Source organism: Eriocheir sinensis, chromosome 2 (genome assembly GCF_024679095.1).
Source record: "Eriocheir sinensis breed Jianghai 21 chromosome 2, ASM2467909v1, whole genome shotgun sequence".
NCBI lineage: Eukaryota > Metazoa > Arthropoda > Malacostraca > Decapoda > Varunidae > Eriocheir > Eriocheir sinensis.
The window spans coordinates 19,690,642-19,713,898 of record NC_066510.1 but is presented as its reverse complement, the minus strand read 5'-3'; the positions used below and the strand labels follow the sequence as shown (position 1 = coordinate 19,713,898).

Sequence of the window (23,257 nt, the reverse complement as noted above, 5' to 3'; positions counted from 1 at the left end):
AAATGGTCAGAAATAGCCAAGGTTCAGCTTATACTGATATAAAGAACAAAGTTCATTATACAGTAAATTATGTGTAATGAACAGTGTTCATTATATGCAAAAAGTTTGTATCCCTTGGATATAATGGATTTTTGGATATAAAGTCACCCGTCTCCATAATAGGTTCATTAAAGTGAAGGTTTACTGTATACGCAAATGATAAGAAATAGTGAACTTTCAGCTCGTATTATGAACAAAGTTAGTTCAGATTCCTTGGATGTAATGGATTTTTTTATTTAAGCATCACCCCCTTCCCCCCAATTGGTCAGTTGAAGCAAAGGTTTACTGAAAACGGAAATGGTAAACTTCAGCCCATTCAATGAACAAAGTTCATTATACTTAGATATGACAGATTTTCAGATATAACAAAACCCATTTCCCCCCAAATGGTTCATCAAAGCAAGGATTTACTTGAGTCACCTTTATGAAATATTCCTTACAAGAGTACCAAGTCACTCCATCACTATATATATCCTTGAATGAGTTATGCCATACTGCAAGAGGATATGTGAAGAATGGGTTCATTTACAAGTAAATTACCTAAATATAGCCTTGAACATGCAGTATGCTACTTTGAAACTTCTTTGCCTTTGTTTGACATCTGCTACACAACCATATTGACTTTTTATGAATTTAGCAGAGCTTTAACATTTCAAAAGTCAGGTCATGGGGGAAATGGGGTTTTATGTAAATAGAAGTAGCCACCTCACATGAGGTTAATTCTGACATTATTGCTGTATTTTATTTCTCTGAGTGCAGTCCAGTAACTAACAGCTTCTGGAAAACTAAAGAAGTTTCAAATTATTGATACATGTATAATGTGTATAATCTAGCACCTCTATGAAGCAATGGTTAGAGTGCATAGCTATGAATCCCCAGGCCCGGGTTCGAATCCCAGCCCAGGCAGTTGGCATGAAATTCATCCAGCTGTTCATCCTACCTTTCAGGCTGATCAATAAATGGGGGAACTTGAAGAAGGTAAACCGTGGCAACCCAAACCTTATTGTCCTGTGTCTTAGGGTAATGGGTTCTTCCCACCTCAGGCTCTAAGGGCCAGTGTGATGGAGGTCAGCACCTTGGCCGTGTGCAGCTGTAGCGTACTGGCACAAATCTTTGCAACACAGTGGCTTTGTAATCGCCCAAACCAAACTATTCAATCTCATGCAACCCATAAAGGTGAGGTTGTCGATGTAGCACCAGATGCACAAGAGATTTCGTGTGTAGTTTCCTAAAATTTCTGAACTTATATATGAAACATTATACGAGGAATTTTCGAAGCTTTGGAGTTTTGCAACTAACTTACCATAGCGAAATGTGAAAGTGGCACATAGCTATCCAGAGCACAAAATCGCAGTTAGTCGAGAATTAAAGAAATACCGTGAATATAACTGCGATTTATCGAATGTACGACATTGTTTTGGCGCCCTGCTGCCCCGTGCCCAGTCCATCCTCCGCCCCCGCCTCTGCAGCCCACGCCTCCCCGCGCCCCCACGTCTTCCCGCCCTTCTGTGCCCCCAGGTTAGTGCCGCATTTAGATTCCTTTGCTTCAGCATCTTCAAGGACGAAACTTATTTTTCTAATGTATCTTGTGACGTTATGTACTCCTCGCACCGTAGTCTGTTTGGAGTTGGACTGAAGTAAACACGCCAGACATGATGAGACATCTGTCAGTAGACAGGCGGGTTGCAGCCCTTGCTAGCAGCAGTCTCTGCTGCTGTAGGCGGCCTGGTGTAGGGCCATAATTTCCGGGGGTGCTAGAGGGGTTATAGCTCCCTCAGTGATTTCTATATCGGCCTCAAAATCCCCCTAAAAGTGCTTATTAAAAAAAAAAAAAAAAAAAAAACTCGCTTGCGCATGCTCGCTTCGCTCGCCAGTCGCCACTTTCACCTCCCCCTCCTGAACTTATGATGCCCTTTAGCCCCCACCAAAAAAAAACCAGCCAAAATTATGAGCCTGCGATGGCACCCAGCAGGAGTTGGTAGTCTCCTTGACTGGCACCCACCATCAAGAAACACCTCTTTCAAGGGGTGGCACAAGCCCGCGGGTGTATCTGGCAGCCCTTTTACCAACACCAGCAGCAGCAGATTCTTTCTTAAACCGCTAGTGTTTCCAAGATCTAGAATTTACCTACGGTAACTTTTTGGAGTGAGGGAAGTTTAAAAATGGTGATTTACGACGGAAAAGAAATTTAAAAGATGCTTCGGTTCAATATCCTCTCCTTATTCACTTTTCTTTCTTCTGTATTTTCTTTTGATTCTTTTATGTCTCAGTTTTCATTATAGTTTCCAATTCTATCACTTCTTTTGGCTCTTTAATTTCTGTCTGTTGTCTTACTTCTCTAATATATTCTTTTAGTGGAACCTTATCAATGCTGTAGTATTCTCGGGTCACCTGCTCCTCGCCCTTGTATTTTTTCATTCTCACAACTTTTACCCCCATCTCTATGCATTGTAAAGTGTTCTGGTCCAAAGAGCCAAACATTTTCTTTTTCATCAGTTACAGTCCCTTGGAACTTGTCATATCTCTTTTCAGTCACCATTTAATATGTTACACTTTTCCTTTCATTCCTATTTTATTCATATACTCTTAACACTTTTTACATTCATTTAATCCTGCTTCTTTTTCTACCCAAAACCAGTTTACCATTTTGGCATTTTTATCCAGTTTTTGTGTTCTTTGTAGCCCCATTTGTCACTTAGAGTTACGAACTAAGAACACTGCATCCTCTTCCTTATTTATCGATACTCTAATTATGTTCTTTTAGTTTTCTGTTTCTATTCTTATAATTAACAGAAAAATATAGTACCACTGTTGTTATTTTTCTCCATATACTATTAACTCTGTGTGAATCCTATATACTTCTCATAATATCTTTATATGATTTCAATGTTTTATCCTCTTTTGCAAAATCATTATTCCTCCTTTTCAGTCATCCTCGCCTTTCATTTTCTAAAACCCTTATATATATCTATGTATTTTCATTATATAGTTAGCCCTTCTGTGTTAGTACATATAATTTTAACTTTCTCATCTTTTTTTGTGCTTTGCTTACCTCTAAGTTAGTAGTGGGTAAATCAGTCTGTGATTATATACGTTAAGATCCACAGATACTTTTTTTTCTTCTTTTTTTACGTCTTGGCCTATTGCGCCGGTAGGCTTCTTCCCGGTGGGTCCTGATGGTCGGGCCAGCCCGTTCTGGCGCAGGCGAGTGTTTATAGTGGCGCCATCTTGCTTTGGCTCATGCTGCCCTCCCGGAGCTCATCTTTAATCCTAGAATCTAGAGTCCGGGTTGATAGGTGGTCTTCTGGACAGCATGTGGGTAGTTTAAGCCACTCGGCGGCGGCTGAAAAATCCCAGTTTGGTGGCACCGGTCGGGGATTGAACTCGCGTCCTCCTGTACGCGGGGCCGTCTTGCTGTCCGTTCAACCACCGCCTACCCTACTTACCTTTGTGTTACAATTGTCTACAGTGTTTATTCAAGTGCCCTGTCATGTGCTTGTAGCTGAGGCTCAATAACCTATAACAAGGTCTTGATGATTATTTTTGCCTGGATATTTCTAGTTTTACTCCGAGTAACAGGATAACAAGGTGTCTGTATCTACACGCTGTTAGTAAACTTCTGTTGAGGGATGATTAAGAATTGAAAGAAAAATAGTGCAGGACAATCTTGTAATATTTACATAAGAACATAAGAACATAAGAGGTCTGCAAGAGGCCGGTAGGCCTGTACAAGGCAGCTTCTGTGTACTCTCATTGGAAACAACTATATACATAATCCTGTGCCACCCTGACATGCGCTGTATCGAAACGTGCGTGGCTTATATTATTTGTGAAGTATGCTAAGATATAATAATAGATTATGATGATGATTAACAATGTTTATAAAAATTATGATGATTTTTTCCCCTTGAAAATAGCCTTGAAAATAGAGTTGCGTCTTATACACAGAAAAATACGATATATATATATATATATATATATATATATATATATATATATATATATATATATATATATATATATATATATATATATGATAAATTTTGAATCGAGATTTCGGATTCACAATAAATACCAATAGAATCACTATTCAATTCTAGAATAGAATTCTCAAGTCAGTAGATAATGCTTTATGGCTATAGAGGGCAGTGCAACAACAACAACTACAACAACAAACTAACCCCTCCCCCTAGCTCACGAAACTGCTACTGATAGTCAATAACCTTTCGTTTGTGTCGTGAGCGTCAGAGGGAAACACTGTCACTAAGCAAGGGAAAGTGAAAAAGTCGCCAGTCACTGCCAACCTTTCACTGCTTCCTTGCGTTGTCTCACTCTCATTGCACTGTAGTGTCAGTTATTGGTCCGTGGAATCAAGTAATGGGGAATCAGTTCCCAAATTAGGAACAGGTTCTTAGGTAGTTTTCTCAGAATCGCAGAAATTTTGGAATCGATTCCGGCCGAGGCCTACTATAATACAACTACATAGTTTCTGTAGCTTTGAAAGCCTTGAAATACAGCGCACAGTGCTGAGGAACCACGATGCTGTTATTATTATGGCAGTGATAAAACACAGGAAATTACCTTAATACAACTTGTATCACAGGGTAGTCTCACACAATGAATACTGATGCAGTTATAGCTTCTCCCCCCACAGACGTTCATAAACACACACACACACACACACACACACACACACACACACACACACACAACTAATATAGCTTACCATTGTGTACTATGCCATCAACATACTTTGGTATGAGTAGTTTGAGAATAGTTAACATGAGAGGAGGAATGTATATGAAGAAGGATTTTCAAAACTAGGGGTCACAGAGGAATAATACTTAATATTCTAATTATATGTTGAAGAAAGTGACGGAGCCCTAGAGGTTGTCCATGTCTTCGTGTGTGCTGAGGATGGTGCTCATGTACACCTGGTTCACTCTGCCCGGGGATTCCCGCAAGACAGGCTGAGGGGGTTGGGATGAGGCTGCTGGTGGTGCCCCGCCATTCTGTTGCCCACCTGTCACCAACACACAAATAAAACTGCAGGTGTATTTTGATTATCCAACTCAATACTTACCACCACTCAAGCAGTGTTAATCATTTTCCTAATACACATTCAAAGTACTGCACTTAGAAATTATAATTTGCCCTTAGAAAATTTACTGTTTCTCTCTATGGTAAGAACATTCTATGCAATGCTCACCGTGTGCAGCCTACATCATAGTCTATGAACTTGAATGTAGTATATGTAGGCTAATGCAGAGCTGTAAATAGGGAGAGTTTGACCATGCACTCTCCAGACCCTATCTTGCCTCTATGCTACTCCTACTCACTGCCTCCTACCCGTGCTTCTGCCGGAACACCAGCTGACCACCAATAGCTGAAAATGGTATAGTCTTTAAAATACCAACAGCTTGTGCTCAGGCAGGAGCGTTGGGTTGGAGTGAGTGAGCATGAACAGCATATAGAGGCAAGATGGCGTCTGGTGAACGAGCGGTCAAACTCTCCCTCTCAGCGTGAAACTCCAAACTCTCAGCGTGAAATTTGATGCATCACTGGTATAGTGTATATCTATTTTACAAATTTTCAAGATAGCCTTGGAGTAATTCACATGGCAGTTTCAGTTATAAGTTTCAGCGATAATGTTATAATGATCCTTTGTGACAACATGAACACGCAACTTACCGGTGAGCACAAAGATCGCAGGGGCGCTGTGGTGGTCATGACCTTGCTTCCTGTAGGTCGAGTCACGTGCATAAATCGAGTTCCTGTTAACAGTCATGACAGCATCTCTAGTGTTCTTTTCTGGCTTGAAGAGGACCACGTGTACTTTGGGGAAAAAGAGGCAACCCAGCTGCACAAACCCTCTGAAAATTATTCAGGAAAAAGAGGGTCTTGTTTCTGTTTCATAATAAAATGATCTTACATCCTATTCATATTAACACAGTTGCTACCCAGACTGTTGAGGAAAAGTAAATATTCGTCTTAGGTCCCTCAACAATGATAAATGAAGAAATTGTAAAGCATTACTGTTACGCGAATACAGCCGGAAGCAGGAAAGCAGTGCCATGAGAGTGTGGCTTCGGAGGTACTCGCGGTATTGCGTGATGAAGTTTAACAGACTTTTACTTTACGCATTTATTTCAAAGTAACACGTGAACCAGGGATATTGATAGGTTCTAGTTTAATTTTTGCTCTCAAAACTGGAAGATTGCCTCTTTCAATCGGTAATATAAAAGGACCCGAGACGAATCATAACAAAAAAAAAATTGTAGTCAATTGATATTGATTTTTTTTTTGCAGTAGGTAGTTAGAGAGTTGGAGTAATTTTTGATGCCTTTACAATTGTTCTGTATGAAGTTTAGATAGTTGAACAATCATGCTTGGCTATCTTATCTTATTGGTCCATTTTCATGGAACATGTATAATAATCATGAATGTTGATCCTCACACTCGTATCACACGCACTTACCCCAAAGACAGGGACAAGGCCAGCGTGACGACTCTTATATCATCCGTGACTCCCGCTGATAGGTACAGAGGCACAAATATAAGCCAGATGATGCAAGTCGTGTAGCTGGTGAAGGCTATATATCTGGCCTCATTGAATCCATCCGGGCACTGTAAAGGGAAGATAGAAAAAAAGTGGTTTATAGATCTCTCTCAGCTGAGTACCTAAGACCATGTAGTTCTGCCAGGGTTACAAGAAAGCGTAAACGCTCTCACCGAAACGCCTCCTTGAGCTTGGATTGTGCCCGCAGCATTTCGGTCACGAGTCAAGCACCTACCCACCGAGTCACCCGGGTCCCAAAGGGGAAATAAAATAATAAACGTATGAGGTATTGAGTAAATACCTTAATGGAGCGTTTTGTATCAATTTGTGCTTCAGTTTCTACCAGTAAGTGCATCGCAGTCAAGAAGGGTAATTAATGGTTTCCGAATCGAGCTGTAAGAATTGTGTTATTGAGTTTAACTCGCTGACATCAAATACCAGCTTACCTTTCTTGTCTTTATGGCGTAGATAGTGCAGAAGGCCACCAGGATTAGTGGATAGATGAGGCCCACGATATAAGAATAATCGTCAAGACCACTGCATATGATAATTTGATAGTCTGTTGCTCTGTCGCACAGGTTCTTGGTGCTTGGAGGCTTCAGCACCAACCAGCACACGTTGATCACTACCTCCACGCTCACCAGCATCACCACGATCACCACCTGACTCCATGGGGACGTGTAGCGAGCCTACCAGGACCGGGGAGAGACAGAGAACAAGTTGAGGTGAGTGATGTAATGCTTTCGGAGAGAGAGAGAGAGAGAGAGAGAGAGAGAGAGAGAGAGAGAGAGAGAGAGAGAGAGAGAGAGAGAGAGAGAGAGAGAGAGTATTATTGCATTCATCAAAGGGGAATGAAAATCGCTAGGCATTTCAACAATAATAATACTAATAAAAGAGTTAAGCTTACCTTGTGGGATTTACTAGAATGAGTGCTGTTGAAAATTCTGGAGATCCTGGAGGTTTTGGTGAGGATGGCGGCGTAGCAGAGAGTGTAGCTGAAGCCGAGGAAAAACCTGGTGAGGCCGCAGGACATAATGTTGGGGGGCGCCACGATAACGAAACTCATAAGGAAGGAGAACAGGATGCCACCTAGGAGGATGTAGGAGAGTTCCCTCGAGGCAGCCTTGATTACCGGTGTCTCCAGGTGCACCCAGAAGATGATTCCCACTAGTACCGTGCTGAAAATACCTGAGAAGGGGTGCTGGGGGTGAGTGCTGGAGGAGGGGGAGAGTTTGGTTGAGGGTTAAACGATAAGGGAGTGGTGAGGGATGGGGAGAGTTGGATTGAGGGTTGAAAAATAGGGGAGTGGTGAGGGAGGGTGAGAGTTGGGTTGAGGGTTGAACGATAGGAGAGTGGTGGGGAATGCTGAGGGAGGGGAAGAGTTGGGTTGAACGACAGAGGAGTGGTATGGACTGATTGCTAGGGGGGGGGGGGTGTAGAGTGAGATGTAGTGGAGGAGTGTGGGGGTGATTACTCAACGATATGGGAGTGATTCTGACTTAGATAACGCTGATAAAAGGTTTCTTGTTGACCGGCCTTGTTAATTTAAGTTAACGAGGGAGTCATATTTTCTGGAGTTTGTGGACAATCAAGGAATGTTGTGCCGGGGAGGGGTGGAATGTGTTTTATATGTGTGCGTAGGGAGGGAGGTGGCGTGAGTGCTGACTACTGGAAACAGGTGGAGTGTTTTCTGAGTATTATGGGAGAGGACCAGTGGCCAGAATGGCCAAAACTGAGGCCCAGACATGAATGCAAGTTTGGTGTCATGGAAAAGCCACGATGCTTTATGCCGTGCACTCTGGGAACTTAAGGCAGGGTGTGAAAATGTGTTACAGTCATCTTAACTACATCAGAAATATTAGTATTGTATGCATCATGTTTTAATTTGAGTCTCTGCATGGGATACTAACCGAGACTGGCAAGGGCGAGTGACGTGATGGCCCAGCGACTTTTGTAGTCGATGGACTTTTTCTCCTTCGGGACGCAGCCTCGTCCCTCTTGGTCAGGCTTGAAGCACTGCATGCAGTCCTTGCACATGTACTCTGTCTTGTTGTAATACTGGTACGGCTGACAGTCCTTGCAGCTCCAGCAGCACGAGTCTTGCAGCTGTAGATGACAAAAAGTTCCAGTATAAAGGAAAGACTGTCAGGGTTTGCAGGTCAGTTGCACGTCGCTATGTCACACCCATGTTACAATTCACAGACTTCCTTGTAAATATGTAAATGTAAATTCAAATGTAAAGCACGTGCAGCCTACATTGCAGCTGCACGTGCTTTACATTTGAATATATATTTACATGTTTACACGGAAGTCTGTGAATGGTAACATGGGTGTGACATAGCGACGTGCAACTGGCAAAACTTCTGCCCTTTCATTGCTGATTAACCTATGTGTGCAGTGTTTGAGAGACCTTTGCTAGTCATCAGTGAGTGAAGTGTGTACGCCCAAAGTATAAAATGAGGCAACATTTATGAAATCAATAAAGGACGAATGGCAAAGATTTACTGATGACGGGAGGAGCCACTCACCGGCACCTTCTCCTGGCCGGGGCCACAAGGGACGCCACACGAAGACTCCGGGAAGAGTGCTCCGCGGCGGTACTTGACGGAGGCAGAGTCCAAGTAGAGCTCTGGCCTGGCCCCTGTGGTGTCTGTGAGAAGGGGGGGTGGACTGTAAAGCTGCTATACACGCCGCCTACTGACTGCAAGGCTTTCAAAAGTGAACAATGTTGCTATCAAATACTTGATAAGTATATGTAGTAGTAGCTTAGACGCAGACAGATTGGCATAGAGGACTTACTGAAGTAGTTGCCGACGGGTACCCAGGCGTAGGTATAATTTTCCACCTTTTGGTAGTTGAAGACGGTATACCTGGCTGGCCCCGACCCCTGCTCGTCGAAACGGAAGGTCACGTTGCTTAGGTCTGCGTAGAAGAGAAAAAGACATGACATTCATGCTCATGGACAGCTGTGATATCTATTAACCTATCTCGTGCTTGGCCATCCCTGGTGATCGACGTAAATTTCTTACCTGTGAAAGACACCTTTTTGAGGTGTTGCAGCAGGTGATGACCGTGGAGGTGCCCGCTGTGCGCCATGGCTTCACACAGCCCCGGCTGATCTGCGCACTCCTCCTCCCACATGTCGTGCAGAGCATGAGCAAAGGCCATTACGGCGTCCCTCACGAAGTGTAGCCACGGTTCGTGTCGGTATGGCTCCGTCAGATTTATGTTGCTTTTCGCCTGCGCTTCGCTGTCGAGACTTCTGGCGCTGCAGGGCGTTGTGTGGGGATGAGAGTAAGCTACACACCTTCAGATTAATTACCAAGAGTTTCACAGTATCCCATTATATGTTTATATCCTTTTAAGGAGTTCACTCTCACCCGGGGCGGTAGTGGCGGCGGGAGTATTCGGGGGCGTCCTTCAGCGTCCAGTACTCGGAAAACCACGGGTTGCGGGTGTTGGTCTGCGGGGTGAGGCCACTGAAGTACTCGTCGAAGCCTGGCATACTCCGTGCCAGGGGCTGGATCCCAAAAGCGCCCTCGGCTACTGGTGCCACGTCCTGGACAACGAATGGAAACGAATGAAACACGAGGGAATGTGTTCATTTTTCCCTCACTTCTCCAATTTTACCCTTGTACCTGCCACTCATCAATTCGTTTCATCATTTATCCTACGCTTCTTCCGTTCTTTCTTATAGCATCCCATTACTCTCTCTCTCTCTCTCTCTCTCTCTCTCTCATGCTCTCTTCACTTGGGTTGTCCATTTGTCTGTGCGCGCGTCCCCCCTTACTTACCTCAGGTGTATTGTACGTCCAGCCGTCGGAGCCCAGCCAGAGGAACCTATCTTGATGGCCGCTCAGTTGCACAGTCTTGAGCAGCCGCACGGCCACCTCCCGCACTGCGAACACCACCACCACTGCGGGGTACCATAGTACTAGAGGTGAGGCTGGAGGCAGATAGTGACAGGTCCACAGCTTCATCGTGTTATTTTTACTTTTTTTTTACATCTCGTATTCGTTCACGACACACACACACACACACACACACACACACACACACACACAGTGAGAGAGAGAGAGAGAGAGAGAGAGAGAGAGAGAGAGAGAGAGAGAGAGAGAGAGAGAGAGAGAGAGAGAGAGAGAGAGAGAGAGAGAGAGAGAGAGAGAGAGAGAGAGAGAGAGAGAGAGAGAGAGAGAGAGAGAGAGAGAGAGAGAGAGAGAGAGAGAGAGAGAGAGAGAGAGAGAGTGAGTGAGTGAGTGAGTGAGTGAGTGTGTGTGTGTGTGTGTGTGTGTGTGTTCATTCATCAACCTGCCGCCGTTTGTGTGCGAAGAACGAAGAATGATTATTGTTTATCTCTACTGCCACGAGTGCCTTTATGATACTCGACGCATAGCATGATATCCAACACACGCTAAGTAAAAATTTCCATAGAAGTGAATTAGTTTGTGAAGCATACCATGAAAATGTCCTCGGAACAGTTCTTCTACGACACTCCTGTAGGTCTCGTCGGGGTCGTGGCCGGCCAGGGCGTGCGTGGGTGTGGCGAAGCACACGTCGTATTTGTGGGCGCGGCTGACCAGCTCCCGGTAGCCGCCCACGCCATACTCCTCTGAACTGTACACCACGCCGGCGTGTGTCCAGCCGAAGTGACTGTGGGCGGTGGAGGCGATAGAGGTGGTGGTGGGGTGGGGTGGGGGGTGTTATGTAGCAGCAGCAGCAGCAGTAGTAGTAGTAGTAGTAGTAGTAGTAGTAGTAGTAGTAGTAATTGTAGCTGCAGCAGCAGTAGTAGTGATTGTTGGTTATGGAAGTCTTATTGTTGTCCGTGGTGGTTGTTCTTCAAAGTAAGATTGGTTTATTTTTAACCTTGTCTAACTGACTGATATCGTCTCTCTCTTCGTGTGTGTGTGTGTGTGTGTGTGTGTGTGTGTGTGTGTGTGTGTGTGTGTGTGTGTGTGTGTGTGTGTGTGTATTTATGTATTAATTTATTTATCTTAATTCATTTATTTAAAAATATATTTATTTATCTATTCATTCAGTTACGTATTTATTCCATTGATTGTTTTCTTTGTGCTTCTTTAATAGTTCATGTCCATTTTTGTCACTACTATTGCTACTTCTTTCCCTATTATGCTGCTACTACTACAGCAACTACTACTACTACTACTACTACTACTACTACTACTACTACTATTCTCGTTGGTGCTGGTGATGCCTCAGCTGGTGTTGTTGTTGTTGCATTTTTTATCACTAATCCGAGCACGAACACATTATTTCACTACCTAACCCTGATGAAGGTACTTATACATATATGGACGTACTTATTTGGCTAACGTCCCTTCCATAATTCTGTCTTCCCTTCCATCATTTCCTTCTCTTCCATAACCTTCTGTGTCTCCTGCTTCCCTCCTTTCCCTTTCCTCCCCTCTCCTTTCTTCTCATCCCCTTTCCTTCCTTTCCATGTTCTCCCTTCCCTTCCCATTTATTCAGTTTTTTCCCTTCCTATTCCGTCCCATTCTTTCCATCATTTTCAATCCACATCCTCCTTTCATCTTGCCTTGCCTTTCTTATTTTCCCTTCCCATCGCTTTGCTTCCCTTCCCTTCCCTTCCCTTCCCTTCCCTTCCCTTTCCCTTCCCTTCATTTCCTCACTACCTTTCCTTCCCTCCCCACTACCTCCCTTTCCCCCCCTTCCTTCCCTTGCATTGCCTTGTCTTGCCTTGCCTGAGCACTCACTTCATGAGGCGCAGGATGGCCTGTGCCTGTGTGGCGTCGGAGGGCACCGTACGCAGGAAGAACGGGTACCTTTCCCTGTTGCCGAGCGAGGCAGACGTGCTCAGGTAGCTGATCTGGGGCAGTTGAATCACCCTCAACACGCTGGCCATCTGGAGGGACATGGAAGTGGATGTATTTATTGGGATTCGTCTTTTTTTGTTTTGCTTGTGTTAAACAATTTGTACGTTTCTTCAAATAGTTTTTACTAATAGGAGAATAAGAACACGACCATTTCAAGAAAATGAACAGGGGCACAATAATGAACTATTGTCAAAGTGGAGAACGTTTCATCATGTTATCTAAGGCGGTTAATCAACATCTAATGATAGCGTGAGGAACCAGAGACAGCTGGGTAACTCTGAAAATAAATTTTGCTGTCACCTCTCTTTTGATTCTTTCCGTCTCGTTCTCGAGTGAACTTATCGCCGCACCACCCGTCACTTCCTTAAGAACGATTGTTCAACGCAAAGCGTTCGAACCGCTCAGTATCGGTGCACCAGACAGCCGCGTCGACGCTATGGTGAGCCGAGCCGCTGTAACCTTGAGCGAAAGCGTAACACTTCTTTCATATCGAGCAAGAGATTTTTAAGGTAATAAATTGTCTTCACTCTCAGGGCTGGGAGCTTGATACATAGACAAAAATGATATCCAACATTATGGGAGAAAATGTTCACTTGATGAGAATATCAGTGAAGGGGGTATATCGATAGACATCATGACCATTACTCTACTTTGGTAATAAAATCTTAGTAAAAAGCAAAGTCTGACATTCGTAGGTGTGGTTGAGTTGCATGCACCTCACGTTAACACATGACACTCAGGCGGAGAGGCACTGTTACGTTTATGGATCTCTCTCTCTCTCTCTCTCTCTCTCTCCCCCCCCCCCCCTGTGTAGCGTGTCCGTGAGTCTGGGGAGCGTGGCGGGGGAGGTGCGTGGTGTGGGCGCCGCCGGGAATTATTAACTCACCTGGACGGATACGGAGGACCTTTGGCCACCTACGACGCCCACCACCTTATCAAACTTGCCGCCGCGGTAGACAGGCGAGCTGCCGTCCCCGCAGGTAAACTCACTATTGTGGTATTGGTTCTGGCCGGCCAAGAAACCTGAATGGAAGAAAACAAGACAATTTGAAGGATGACGGCCATCGCAGTGATATTCTGTCCGGCCAAGAAGCCTGCACTGAATGCTGAAAGGAAACAGCCTAGGATGATCAAACTGTAGAAAACGTAGAAATAATAAATGTCACAATAACAGTTGATTAGAGAAGAAAAAATGTCTAGTTTGCGGTGGAAGACATAAAAGATGGATAAATGAGACGTAGAACCACCGGATCTTGAAAAGAATAAAAGGTTTAGAAACGAGGGGCAGTGAAACTCGTGGGAAAATAAAGAATATGGTGGGATTAAGAATATATAGGAAGAATAGGATGGATACTTCTTTTATAAAAATTAATGAGAAGAATGAGAAGTCTGAAGAAATATGAGAACAACAAGCAAGAGAGTAAGCAACAGAAACCCCGTAATGAAGTTGTCTGCCTTGGTGATAAGTCCTTTCGTCAGGCACTTCAGTGACCTGCAGGCTGCAGGCTGATATAAAGCATTCGCTTTACGTACACTCGAGATCGTTCAGTCACTTCTGTCGCTACGAAACAGCAGTTAATAAGATTGTTAAAGGAGCAGATCGTTATCACACTAATTACTTCTGTAGGATGGTTGGTCCAGTGACGGATTACTCTTCGAGGAAAAAAACTCCCACCGATATTTGTGATGCATTCTGAAGCGGCAGACAGTTATTTTTAGTTGTCAGTTAAGTTTTGAGCTCAAGTAACTCTTGACTGATCGAAGTTATTGAACTCGTTCAGGTACTTGAAGGTCTGTATCAAATCCTATGCAATCTTTTCCTTTCCAACATAAATAGTCTTTTCTTTCAGCAACTTCGTTGATAAATTGTCTGATTCTGTTGAATTATTCATGTCGATCATATGCAGGTACATTTGCAGATCTTGTTCGTATAGTCTACTGTGCCAATTTCCAAGGGTGTGATTCCCTTCGGTGGAGGAAGGTTGTCGAGGACAGACCCAGTGGGGAGAGGAGAAGGCGGAAGGAGACTGGAGGGGGACGAGAAAATAGCTGAAGTGAAGGGTAGTGTCTCAACACTAGTAGAAGTAAAACGACAAAACTGAAACCTCCCCCCACATGTGTCCTTACCTTTGATGAAGCTGAGGCTCTGGTTGAGGGCGAGACTCGGGGAGTTGCAGGAGTCCAAGGCAATGGCTCCAAGGGTGATGCCAGGCAGAAGTGTGTCGTCTTTGTTGATCTCGTCCAGTGTGTACATCAGCGCCTCCAGCGGCTCTATGCCTTCCCTTTTCTGTGTAACGTATACGTGTGTGTCAGGGCAGTGACTTGTGGCCTTGTCTTGTGTGTGGGTGGGGTGTGTGTGTGGTGGAGGAGGGGAGAGAGAGAGAGAGAGAGAGAGAGAGAGAGAGAGAGAGAGAGAGAGAGAGAGAGAGAGAGAGAGAGAGAGAGAGAGAGAGAGAGAGAGAGAGAGAGAGAGAGAGAGAGAGACGGACAAAATTTAAAAGAAGGCTTAAAGTATGATAATAGGTAATAATTTTTAATGCGTTGGAAGGAAATCTGGTAAAATAGTGATTTTTTGGAAAACACGAGGCAAAAAAAAAAAAAAAAAAAAAAAGAGAGCTTTAAATGAATTAAAGCCAGTGAAAAAGTGAATTAATTTGTATGTTTTGTAAAATACATAGTGAAAAACAAACAAAACATGGAAAAAAACTCTGCAAGGGAGCGTGAGGTAACATTAATTAAAAATGCATATTGGTGTGCTGGCTAGACCCGAATACAAGAGGCAAGAATTATTATGCGTGAAAATATGGAGCGCAGATGAATATCACAAAATAATGATGTTTATAAAGAAAAAGGAGAAAAGACAGGGAAAAGTTAGAAGGGCTAAAAGAGAGCGTGGAGCAACTAAAAAAAAAAAGTCATTGTGGATATTTAAAGGAAGTGGAGGATGGAAGAGCATGGGAGGGAAAGGAAAAAGGGCTGCTGTGTATTTTTAAAGGCGTGGGGAAAATGTGGACCAAAACTACTGAGAGACCAAAAGCTGTTGTGAGCATTCAAAGAAAAAGGGTAAAAAAGGACGTATACTGCCACGATGATCACAATGAAAAAGAAATAGCTGCTTTTATAAAATTTCAATAGAACAGACTGGGAAAATAAACTGAAAAACAAATTAGATATAGAAAAAAACTTAAGGGAAACGGGAAACTGGAGCAACTTGGAAAAGAAACGACATTGCGAGAAATAGAACCTTTCTTTCATAATTGGAGAGTAAATGACCAACACAACCTCTATGAACCAACAGTTATGATCATCGAGCAAAACAAATTGAAACAGAAGACAAGGGAGGAGAGGAAAGGGGAAGAGAGAAGAGAAAATAAGGATGATGATGATGATGAGGAGGAGGAGGAAGAAGACGAGGAGTAAGAAAGAAGAAGAAAATACCGATAAAATATGGAAAAAAAAACAGTAGCAACAATAACAACAAAAGCACACACACACACACACACACACACACCAACTAACTATTCCGTTCACATTAACTTCGTAGCCAAGCCCCGCCCACGCCAGCCATGCGACCACCAATGGCATTTAACCTTTCCTTGCATCCACCAATCGCAAGCAGCCTGAGGTGAAGACAGGGCGTGGCTTGCTTGTGGATGGGCCGATGCTATAGTGCACTTACTGGTGAAGAGGGAGGGGCTTATGTACGAGGTCAGTTTGAATGGAGTCGAACACGTAACACCAACCAACCTGGAGACCCGTACAGACGTCCTCCCCTGTGATCGTGTCCCTTTCTCTGCCGTGGAGGGGGAACAAAGCACCGAGGTAGAGGGTGGCGTCCATGGGGTACACAGCGGTCATTCTTAAGGTCTCGGTGGCAGGAGCAGAGCGTTTGACTCGTCCTTCTTCATAGTCAGCTGAATACGCCGCCGCTACGAAGCCTCCTCTTCCTCCTCCTGCTGCTCCTCCCCCGCACAGCAGCACCGTCGCCACCACCAGCACGGGTACTAGCATCCTCCCACGCTCCGCCTCGAGAGTAACCTGGAGGAATAGGAAGAGCAGGCCGTGTTGGAGGAGGAGTAGGAGGAAAAAGTAAATCTGGAACAATAAAGCGATGGACCACCTAGACTCGTATGGCATAGAGATGAGAATGGCAGGTTGGTGCGTGAGTGAATGAGGTGAGGGAGTCAGGGAGTGGCGGAAGAGAGGGCGAGAGAGAGAAATAGAGAGTGAGAGAGAGGGGGGTGAGGGTAAAGCGTGGGAAGGAAGGAAGCGTAGGCAGGGACGTGTGAGGGTCGGTAGTGGGGGTGGGGGTGACACACGGAGGGGCGGGAGGCTGGGGGGTGAAAGCCTTGCAGTTTTGAAAGGAAAAAAAGAGCATTTGAAACACGTGAAGCTTGAGCTAAATTTAAACTTATTCTTTCCTAACGTCTAGTACAAGGCGAGTGATTGATCTGGAAATAGCCTCTAAGTTCCTATTCCACTTCCTACTCCTATATCTACCCATTGACCCCCAATCACCCACCTCCACTCTCCTTCTCCTCCTCATCTTCCTTATCCTCCTCCCCCTCTTCCTCCTCCTCCACTCTCCTTCTCCTCTACCTCCTCATCTCCTTTATCCTCCTCCCCCTCTTCCTCCTCCTCCTCCTCCTCCTCCTCCTCCTCCTCCTCCTCCTCCTCCACTCTCCTTCTCCTCTTCCTCACCTTTCTTATCCTCCTCCCCCTCTTCCTCCTCCTCCTCCTCCTCCTCCTCCTCCTCCACTCTCCTTCTCCTCTACCTCCTCATCTTCCTTATCCTCCTCCCCCTCTTCCTCCTCCTCTTCCTTCTCTACCTCCTATTCCGTCTCCTTCTCCTCCTTTACCTTCTTGTCTTCCTTTTCCTCCTCCTTCTTTATATACTCATTTTCCCTCTCCTCCTTCTTCGTCTCCATTTCTTCCTCCTTATCTTCCTCCATCTCTTTCTCCTCTACCTCCTCCTCCTCCTCCTTTACCTTCTTATCTTCCTTCTCCTCCTCCTCCTCCTTTACATCCTCATCTTCTGTCTCTTCCACCTCCACCTCCTCATCTCACTTCTCCTCCTCTTCTTTTACCTTCTCATCTTCCTGATTCTCCTCTTCCCCCTCCTCCTCTTCTTCCTCCTCCTCCTCCTCCTCCTCCTCCTCCTCCTCCAGCATGCGTCCTTGATCACCGTGGACACTGTCTTTCGAGGGGATAGTCTTGCAGCAGGAAAATTGAATGGCCAACGGAAGGGGGGAGGGGAGGTAGGAGGAAGGGAGACACAGGTGAACAGATTGACTACAGGTGGAGCTGTATTGAAGATGGTTAAAGGGAATGTTACGTTTCGAGTCTCTCTCTCTCTCTCTCTCTCTCTCTCTCTCATTACGCAACGCAACACATCACTACACCACACAACACTAAGCACCTCTAAGTTAGCGTGTATACATGTAATTTAATTTTAACTATCGTCATCATTTGCAGGACAACGAAAAACAAGAACTACTACTACTACTACTACTACTACTTTTACTACTACTACTACTACTACTACTACTGCTGCTGCTGCTGGTAATACTGCTACTACCACTACTGCTGCTGGTAACACTCTTAAAACTCAGATCAACAACATAAAAAGTAATAATAGTAGAGTGAAGGTAAAAAAATAGGTAAACAGTTTTTTTCTCTATTTTTAAAACTACCATAACAGTTCCGGCAAGACTTCCAACAACACAAATATTTTCATTCCTTTTTCTCCGCTTCCTTCGTTCCTTCCTTCGTCCTCCTCCGCATCCTCTTCCTCCTCCGCGTCCTCTTCTTCCTCCGCGTCCTCCTCCTCCTCCTCCTCCTCCTCTTTCTCTTTCATCCTCCTCCTTTCTCCTCCCCCTTCTCCTTCTCGTCCTCCTTCTCCTGTGTTGGCGCCGTTTACTTGGTTCACCAGCGTTGTCTTCTAACTTGAGGAAAGAGACGACACTGCTGACGCCCGTGGACGGCGCCGCCACAGCTTCAGGGCCTGCCGAGCTCTCAGCCGGAAAGGAAGCGTGACTATGAGAAGCGAGCAGCATGTGGAGCCAAATTTAACCCAAACAACTTTTCACACACGTAAGAACTAAATCGACAGTAGACACATGCATGGAATCCTGAATATAAATCCCGTGTCGTGTTCATGTTTGAGAGCACAGTATCCGTCTTTGAGAGCTCCACTCCACCGAGGGGAATTTCATCACTGAAAAATAGCATAATTGACAAACGAGATGTGCAAAGTCCCTTGATTGACTCGAAGTGAAGTCCGCAGAACCTGACCGTGAAACCGACTCTGCATTCAGTGTCTTCTGTATGCTGACGTGCGTGGCTGACGGTTCTTCCTGACAAGGTTTGCGTTTATGAAGCACTCCAGAAGCCATGCGTGATTCCCATAATGACTTATTATTATTATTATTATTATTATTATTATTATTATTATTATTATTATTATTATTATTATAAGTAGCAGTGGTAGTAGTAGTAGTAATAGTAGTAGTAGTAGTAGTATTTTTATCATCATCATCATCATCATCATCATCATCATTTTCCTCCTCACCCTCCTCCCTTGTCCTCGTCATGGCAGGTAGCAATGATGACTGGCTCCTCAGGCATTTAGTGCGGCTCGAGTCACTGGAGAAGAAACAATGACACACACACACACACACACACACACACACACACACACACACACACACACACACACACACACACACACACACGGAAAGGCTGGATAAATGTAGATATGGAGACGGGACTATTAGAGCTTAGCTCGGGCCCGGTAGACTACAAATAGGTAAATACAAATAGGTAAACACACACACACACACACACACACACTTAGCTCAGCGGTAAAGCTCTGCGCTGCCAGCCTTCGGGGTCTGGCAGGCGTAGGTTCGAGCCCCGCTCGCAGGCCGGGATTTTTCTGCTGGCAAGGAGCAGTTACTGTCCCCCCTTGAGCAAGGGGGATGGGATGTGTGGTGTGTAAAGGTCCTGCCAGTACCCAGAGATCGACTAATGAGCCTTGCTCTAGTCGGGAGGGTACTTGCTCGCGATGGCGAGTCTAGCTTGTGATCAGGTCTTGGTGAATTACACACACACACGCACACACACACACACACACACTGACATTCATGGAAACACCTTAGTGATGAGAACACTTTCCTTCCTTCCTGAGTAAACAGCTACACCTGCTTGGATGCCTCACGTTCTTCCATCCATTACACACACACACACACACACACACACACACACACGGTCTTTGCATGAGTCACCCCAAATAAGGGGCGTGGAGTCGTCCGTCTGGCAAGGCTGTGGTGCTGGAAGGAGCAGGAAGCGGGGAGGGAGTGTCGTCGTTGTCGTACGTAACCCGCTTCAGGTATTTCCACGATTTGATTCATACGAAGAGCCATGAATTGATGCAGGTGGCGGTGGTGGCGGTGGGGGTGGTGCCTTGGCTGACCTTATCCTTTGTTCGGTGTTTTGATGATAATGTTGTGGAATGTATGATAATTGTTGTAGGCATGTTTGTAGGTATTATGAGACTTGTTTTTACGGTGTCATTATCATCATCGTCATCATTACTGTTTACCTGTCTTAATTACTCGTGATGTATTATTTAAAGCTCACCAGTTTACCATACTGCATATTATTGCTCTCACTACTACTACTACTACTACTACTACTATTACTACTACTGTTACCCTTGTTATTGTTATACTTTTCTCCTTTATTTTTATTACTGTTTTTTTTATTATGTTATTATCATCATCCCCCCCAGCCCCCTCCACCCCCCACCACCGTCCTCATCCTCATCGTTGTTGTCGTTGTAATCACTAGAATGTCGTTACTATTGCGCTGTTTTTTCCAGTTCTCACCTTTCCATTATCCTTATCCTCCTCCCACGTGAGACGATCCAAGACAGGTAATTGCGCGTGAGTGAGGGAGGAGGAATGAGTCACGCCTCGCCTCCTCACTCTCTCCTCCCCCCTCCCCCCCTCCCTCCACCCGCCCACCCGCCCACGTGCTTCCATCCAACCCGCCGAAAACAAGAGTTCCACTAAGTTGACAAAGTTCACGAGTTTGTGTGTGTGTGTGTGTGTGTGTGTGTGTGTGTGTGTGTGTCCTCTGTGTCCTTTTCATTCATTCTTTTCCCATTCATCCCTTTCCCTCTCTTTCTTTCCTTCTCTTCCATCACCTCCTTCCTTGCCCTTCCCTTCCTTTTGCTTCTCTTTTCCTCCTCCGTCTTTTATTTCCATTTTTTTTATTCTCTTTTCTTCCATCAATCCCCTTCCCTTTCTTTCTCTTCTCTTCCATGACCTTCTTCACGCTCTCTTTCCTTTCCATATCCTTTTCTCATCTTTCACCTCCTCTTCTTCCTCCCTTGCCTTCTTTTCCATTCCCTTCTGTTACAATCTATTCCCTTCCTTTACTTTCTCTTTCATCGCCGTCTCCCCACACTCCTATCTTCACATTTCCTTTCTTACTTTTTTATCTTCCATCACTTTCTTTTCATTTCCCTTCCTTTGCATTCCTTTCGTTTTCTTTCTGTTTTTCGATCATTTCCCCCCCACGAACCTTTCTTTCCATTTTTCTCTTTCTCATCCATCCCTTTCTTTACCTTTCTCACTACCTCCGTTGCCCTGCATGAACACGAGTATAGCAGGAGCCTCTATGTATCTCCTTATGTATGCCGAATTGTCCATTGATCTCCTTTTGTTTATAGACCGGGTTACATATATTTTATTGCCCCACCGGTGACAGGCAAAGGGCAAAACTAAATCACATGAAAATTACCCGCAAAAAGGCGACAGAAGAAGCGAAAAGATATTGGGTCATATTCTTCAACATTTCGGTGTCCAAGCCCACACATTTGACAAGGCTTTCGTAGTAGTGTTGTGCCGTTTCAAGAGTAGTTTTATGACCCTTCTTCTGTGCCATGAACGTAAAAGAACACTCATTAGAACCCGATTAAACTCCTTTTCGGTCATTGGGAGTAATTGATGTGAGAGGCGGAAGCGTCTGAGAATATCGACTATTGATCAAATTTAGGTTCAAAAGTGCCGTGATTTTCCCCTCATGAAGAGTATCAGTTAGGTCGTAGGAAGGAGGAAATACTGAGGAGTGAAAGTTGTCCCACAGTTTGGCAATGAAAGGGAATAAAAGAATTAAGATGTTGACTGACTCTTGCATTACGGAGTTGGACAGCATAGTTTCGAAAGGATGCGTTTTTCTTTTGTCTAATCTCTGTCTGTATACAATTTGACCTTTTCCTATTTTACCCTTTTCCTCATTCTCTTTCGCTTCCCACATAGCCACTGTTCGTCTTGCTTACATCATATCCCTTGGTTTCAAAGAACGGATGTCACCCTGTGCTCTACATGATAACACACCTAACGTGCTGGTCAAACACCTCTATTGCGCCTCTCAAAACGGACACGAAAGAGTTGCCATTTCCTCTTGCCCTGATTCTCTATAGCTCCCTTTCAGTTTATGGGGAAGCATCAATTTTCATCGTATTATTGAAATAAAAAATGTGGTGATGGATGTTTGCATTGGTGCGGTGATGCTGGTCTAGGCTCAAGGAAGTTAACAGCGAAGGGGAAAGTTAACAGTGGATAGAGTTCAATAAGGCTTAAGCATCTGAAGCATTGAACTGCCCTGACTGAGAGATGTATTAAAGTCGTGCTACTCGATACTTTCATGGATGCAAATTTGGAGAGATAGATTTGCGTTTCAATCATATACATTTTGGTGACTGTTATTCTCATGAGGTGTTAGAAGCTTTTTTGGCTATTCAGGCACGCATCCCAAATTAATGTATGACCTCTTGTGAATAATATAGTGATAGTAGAAACTTTTGATAGTCAGCTCGGGAAATGCGTGCTTTATTTTTTTTTTTTACAACAAAGGAGACAGCTCAAGGGCACAATATAAAGTAAACAATAATAAAAAAAGCCCGCTACTCGCTGCTCACAAAAAGAACCGTCTTAGTCACCACCAGTTGTATTACTCACCGCGTATGTATTCTTATCGACGCCGATGGTAGCTATTTCCGTCACTTCTGGAGACAGTATCCACTTTCCTTTTTTCTCTCAGTAAGTGTCGTGTTCCAGGAGTGGAGTGAATAGCTTTGAAGGTTGGCCGCCCGCTGCTCGGCTGGTCATTAGCTTCCCTCGGTGTGGTGCGTCGGGAAACAGTTAATTGGTGAGAGGCGGTCTGTTCCAGCTGCGTCACTACGTCACTTTGTCGCACCACCAACGCGCTGTACGCACACACCGCACACAGGCGTCAAAAGAGCACACGAACTCAGCAGTGGTGTATCCTTTTATAACAACACAGACCACGAGTTTCATTAATCTATTTCGATGCACGCGTTTGGTTTGGAGACACTGAGCAGGCGTTTATCACTTCTTAAACACACACACGCACGCTCACACACGTACTCATTAAAACTTACGAGTGTTTGCCGCGCGCCGGGTCATCATGTTCGAGGTGTACCCGTGAGCAAGGCGGCGCGGGCAGTGAGTCGCAGCGTGGCGCGTGGCGGAGGGTAGCCGCGGGTTGGTGACTGGCCCTGGACCGCCCTCACCCCAGGACCTGACTCACCGCCACGTCCGGAGCTGTGACGATACAGGCCGGAGCACGTATACAGACAACGGTGAAGAGAAAGGTGGAATGGCAGAAGAAGAAAGGAGGAGGAGGAGAAGAAGAAGAAAAGGAGAAAAAACAGAAGGAAAAGAAGAAAAAAAGGAAGAAGAATGGAGATGGCGTTCACAGTGAGGGCCGGGAAAGG

General features: G+C 44.8%; 1 protein-coding gene across 2 annotated transcripts; it reads right to left on the bottom strand.

Annotated features, from left to right (window-relative positions):
- Positions 1-3,694: 3,694 nt before the first annotated feature.
- Positions 3,695-23,015, bottom strand: LOC127001044 (metabotropic glutamate receptor 3-like). 2 transcript variants are annotated; one of them, XM_050865216.1, is made up of 17 exons: positions 22,479-23,015; positions 16,198-16,488; positions 14,578-14,737; positions 13,337-13,473; positions 12,331-12,479; positions 11,055-11,248; positions 10,393-10,514; positions 9,979-10,157; positions 9,628-9,866; positions 9,398-9,520; positions 9,127-9,248; positions 8,509-8,704; positions 7,506-7,786; positions 7,045-7,287; positions 6,518-6,666; positions 5,731-5,912; positions 3,695-5,062 (listed from the first exon to the last, which is right to left on the bottom strand). In XM_050865216.1, the coding sequence occupies exons 2-17, from the start codon at positions 16,459-16,461 to the stop codon at positions 4,923-4,925; spliced, it is 2,880 nt and encodes a 959-aa protein (XP_050721173.1). In that variant the 5' UTR covers positions 16,462-16,488; positions 22,479-23,015; the 3' UTR covers positions 3,695-4,922. The 2 variants fall into 2 exon arrangements, with proteins under 2 accessions (XP_050721173.1, XP_050721180.1); XM_050865223.1 differs by lacking the exons at positions 13,337-13,473; positions 14,578-14,737; positions 16,198-16,488; positions 22,479-23,015 and adding an exon at positions 12,751-13,205.
- Between the last annotated feature and the right edge of the window lie 242 nt (positions 23,016-23,257).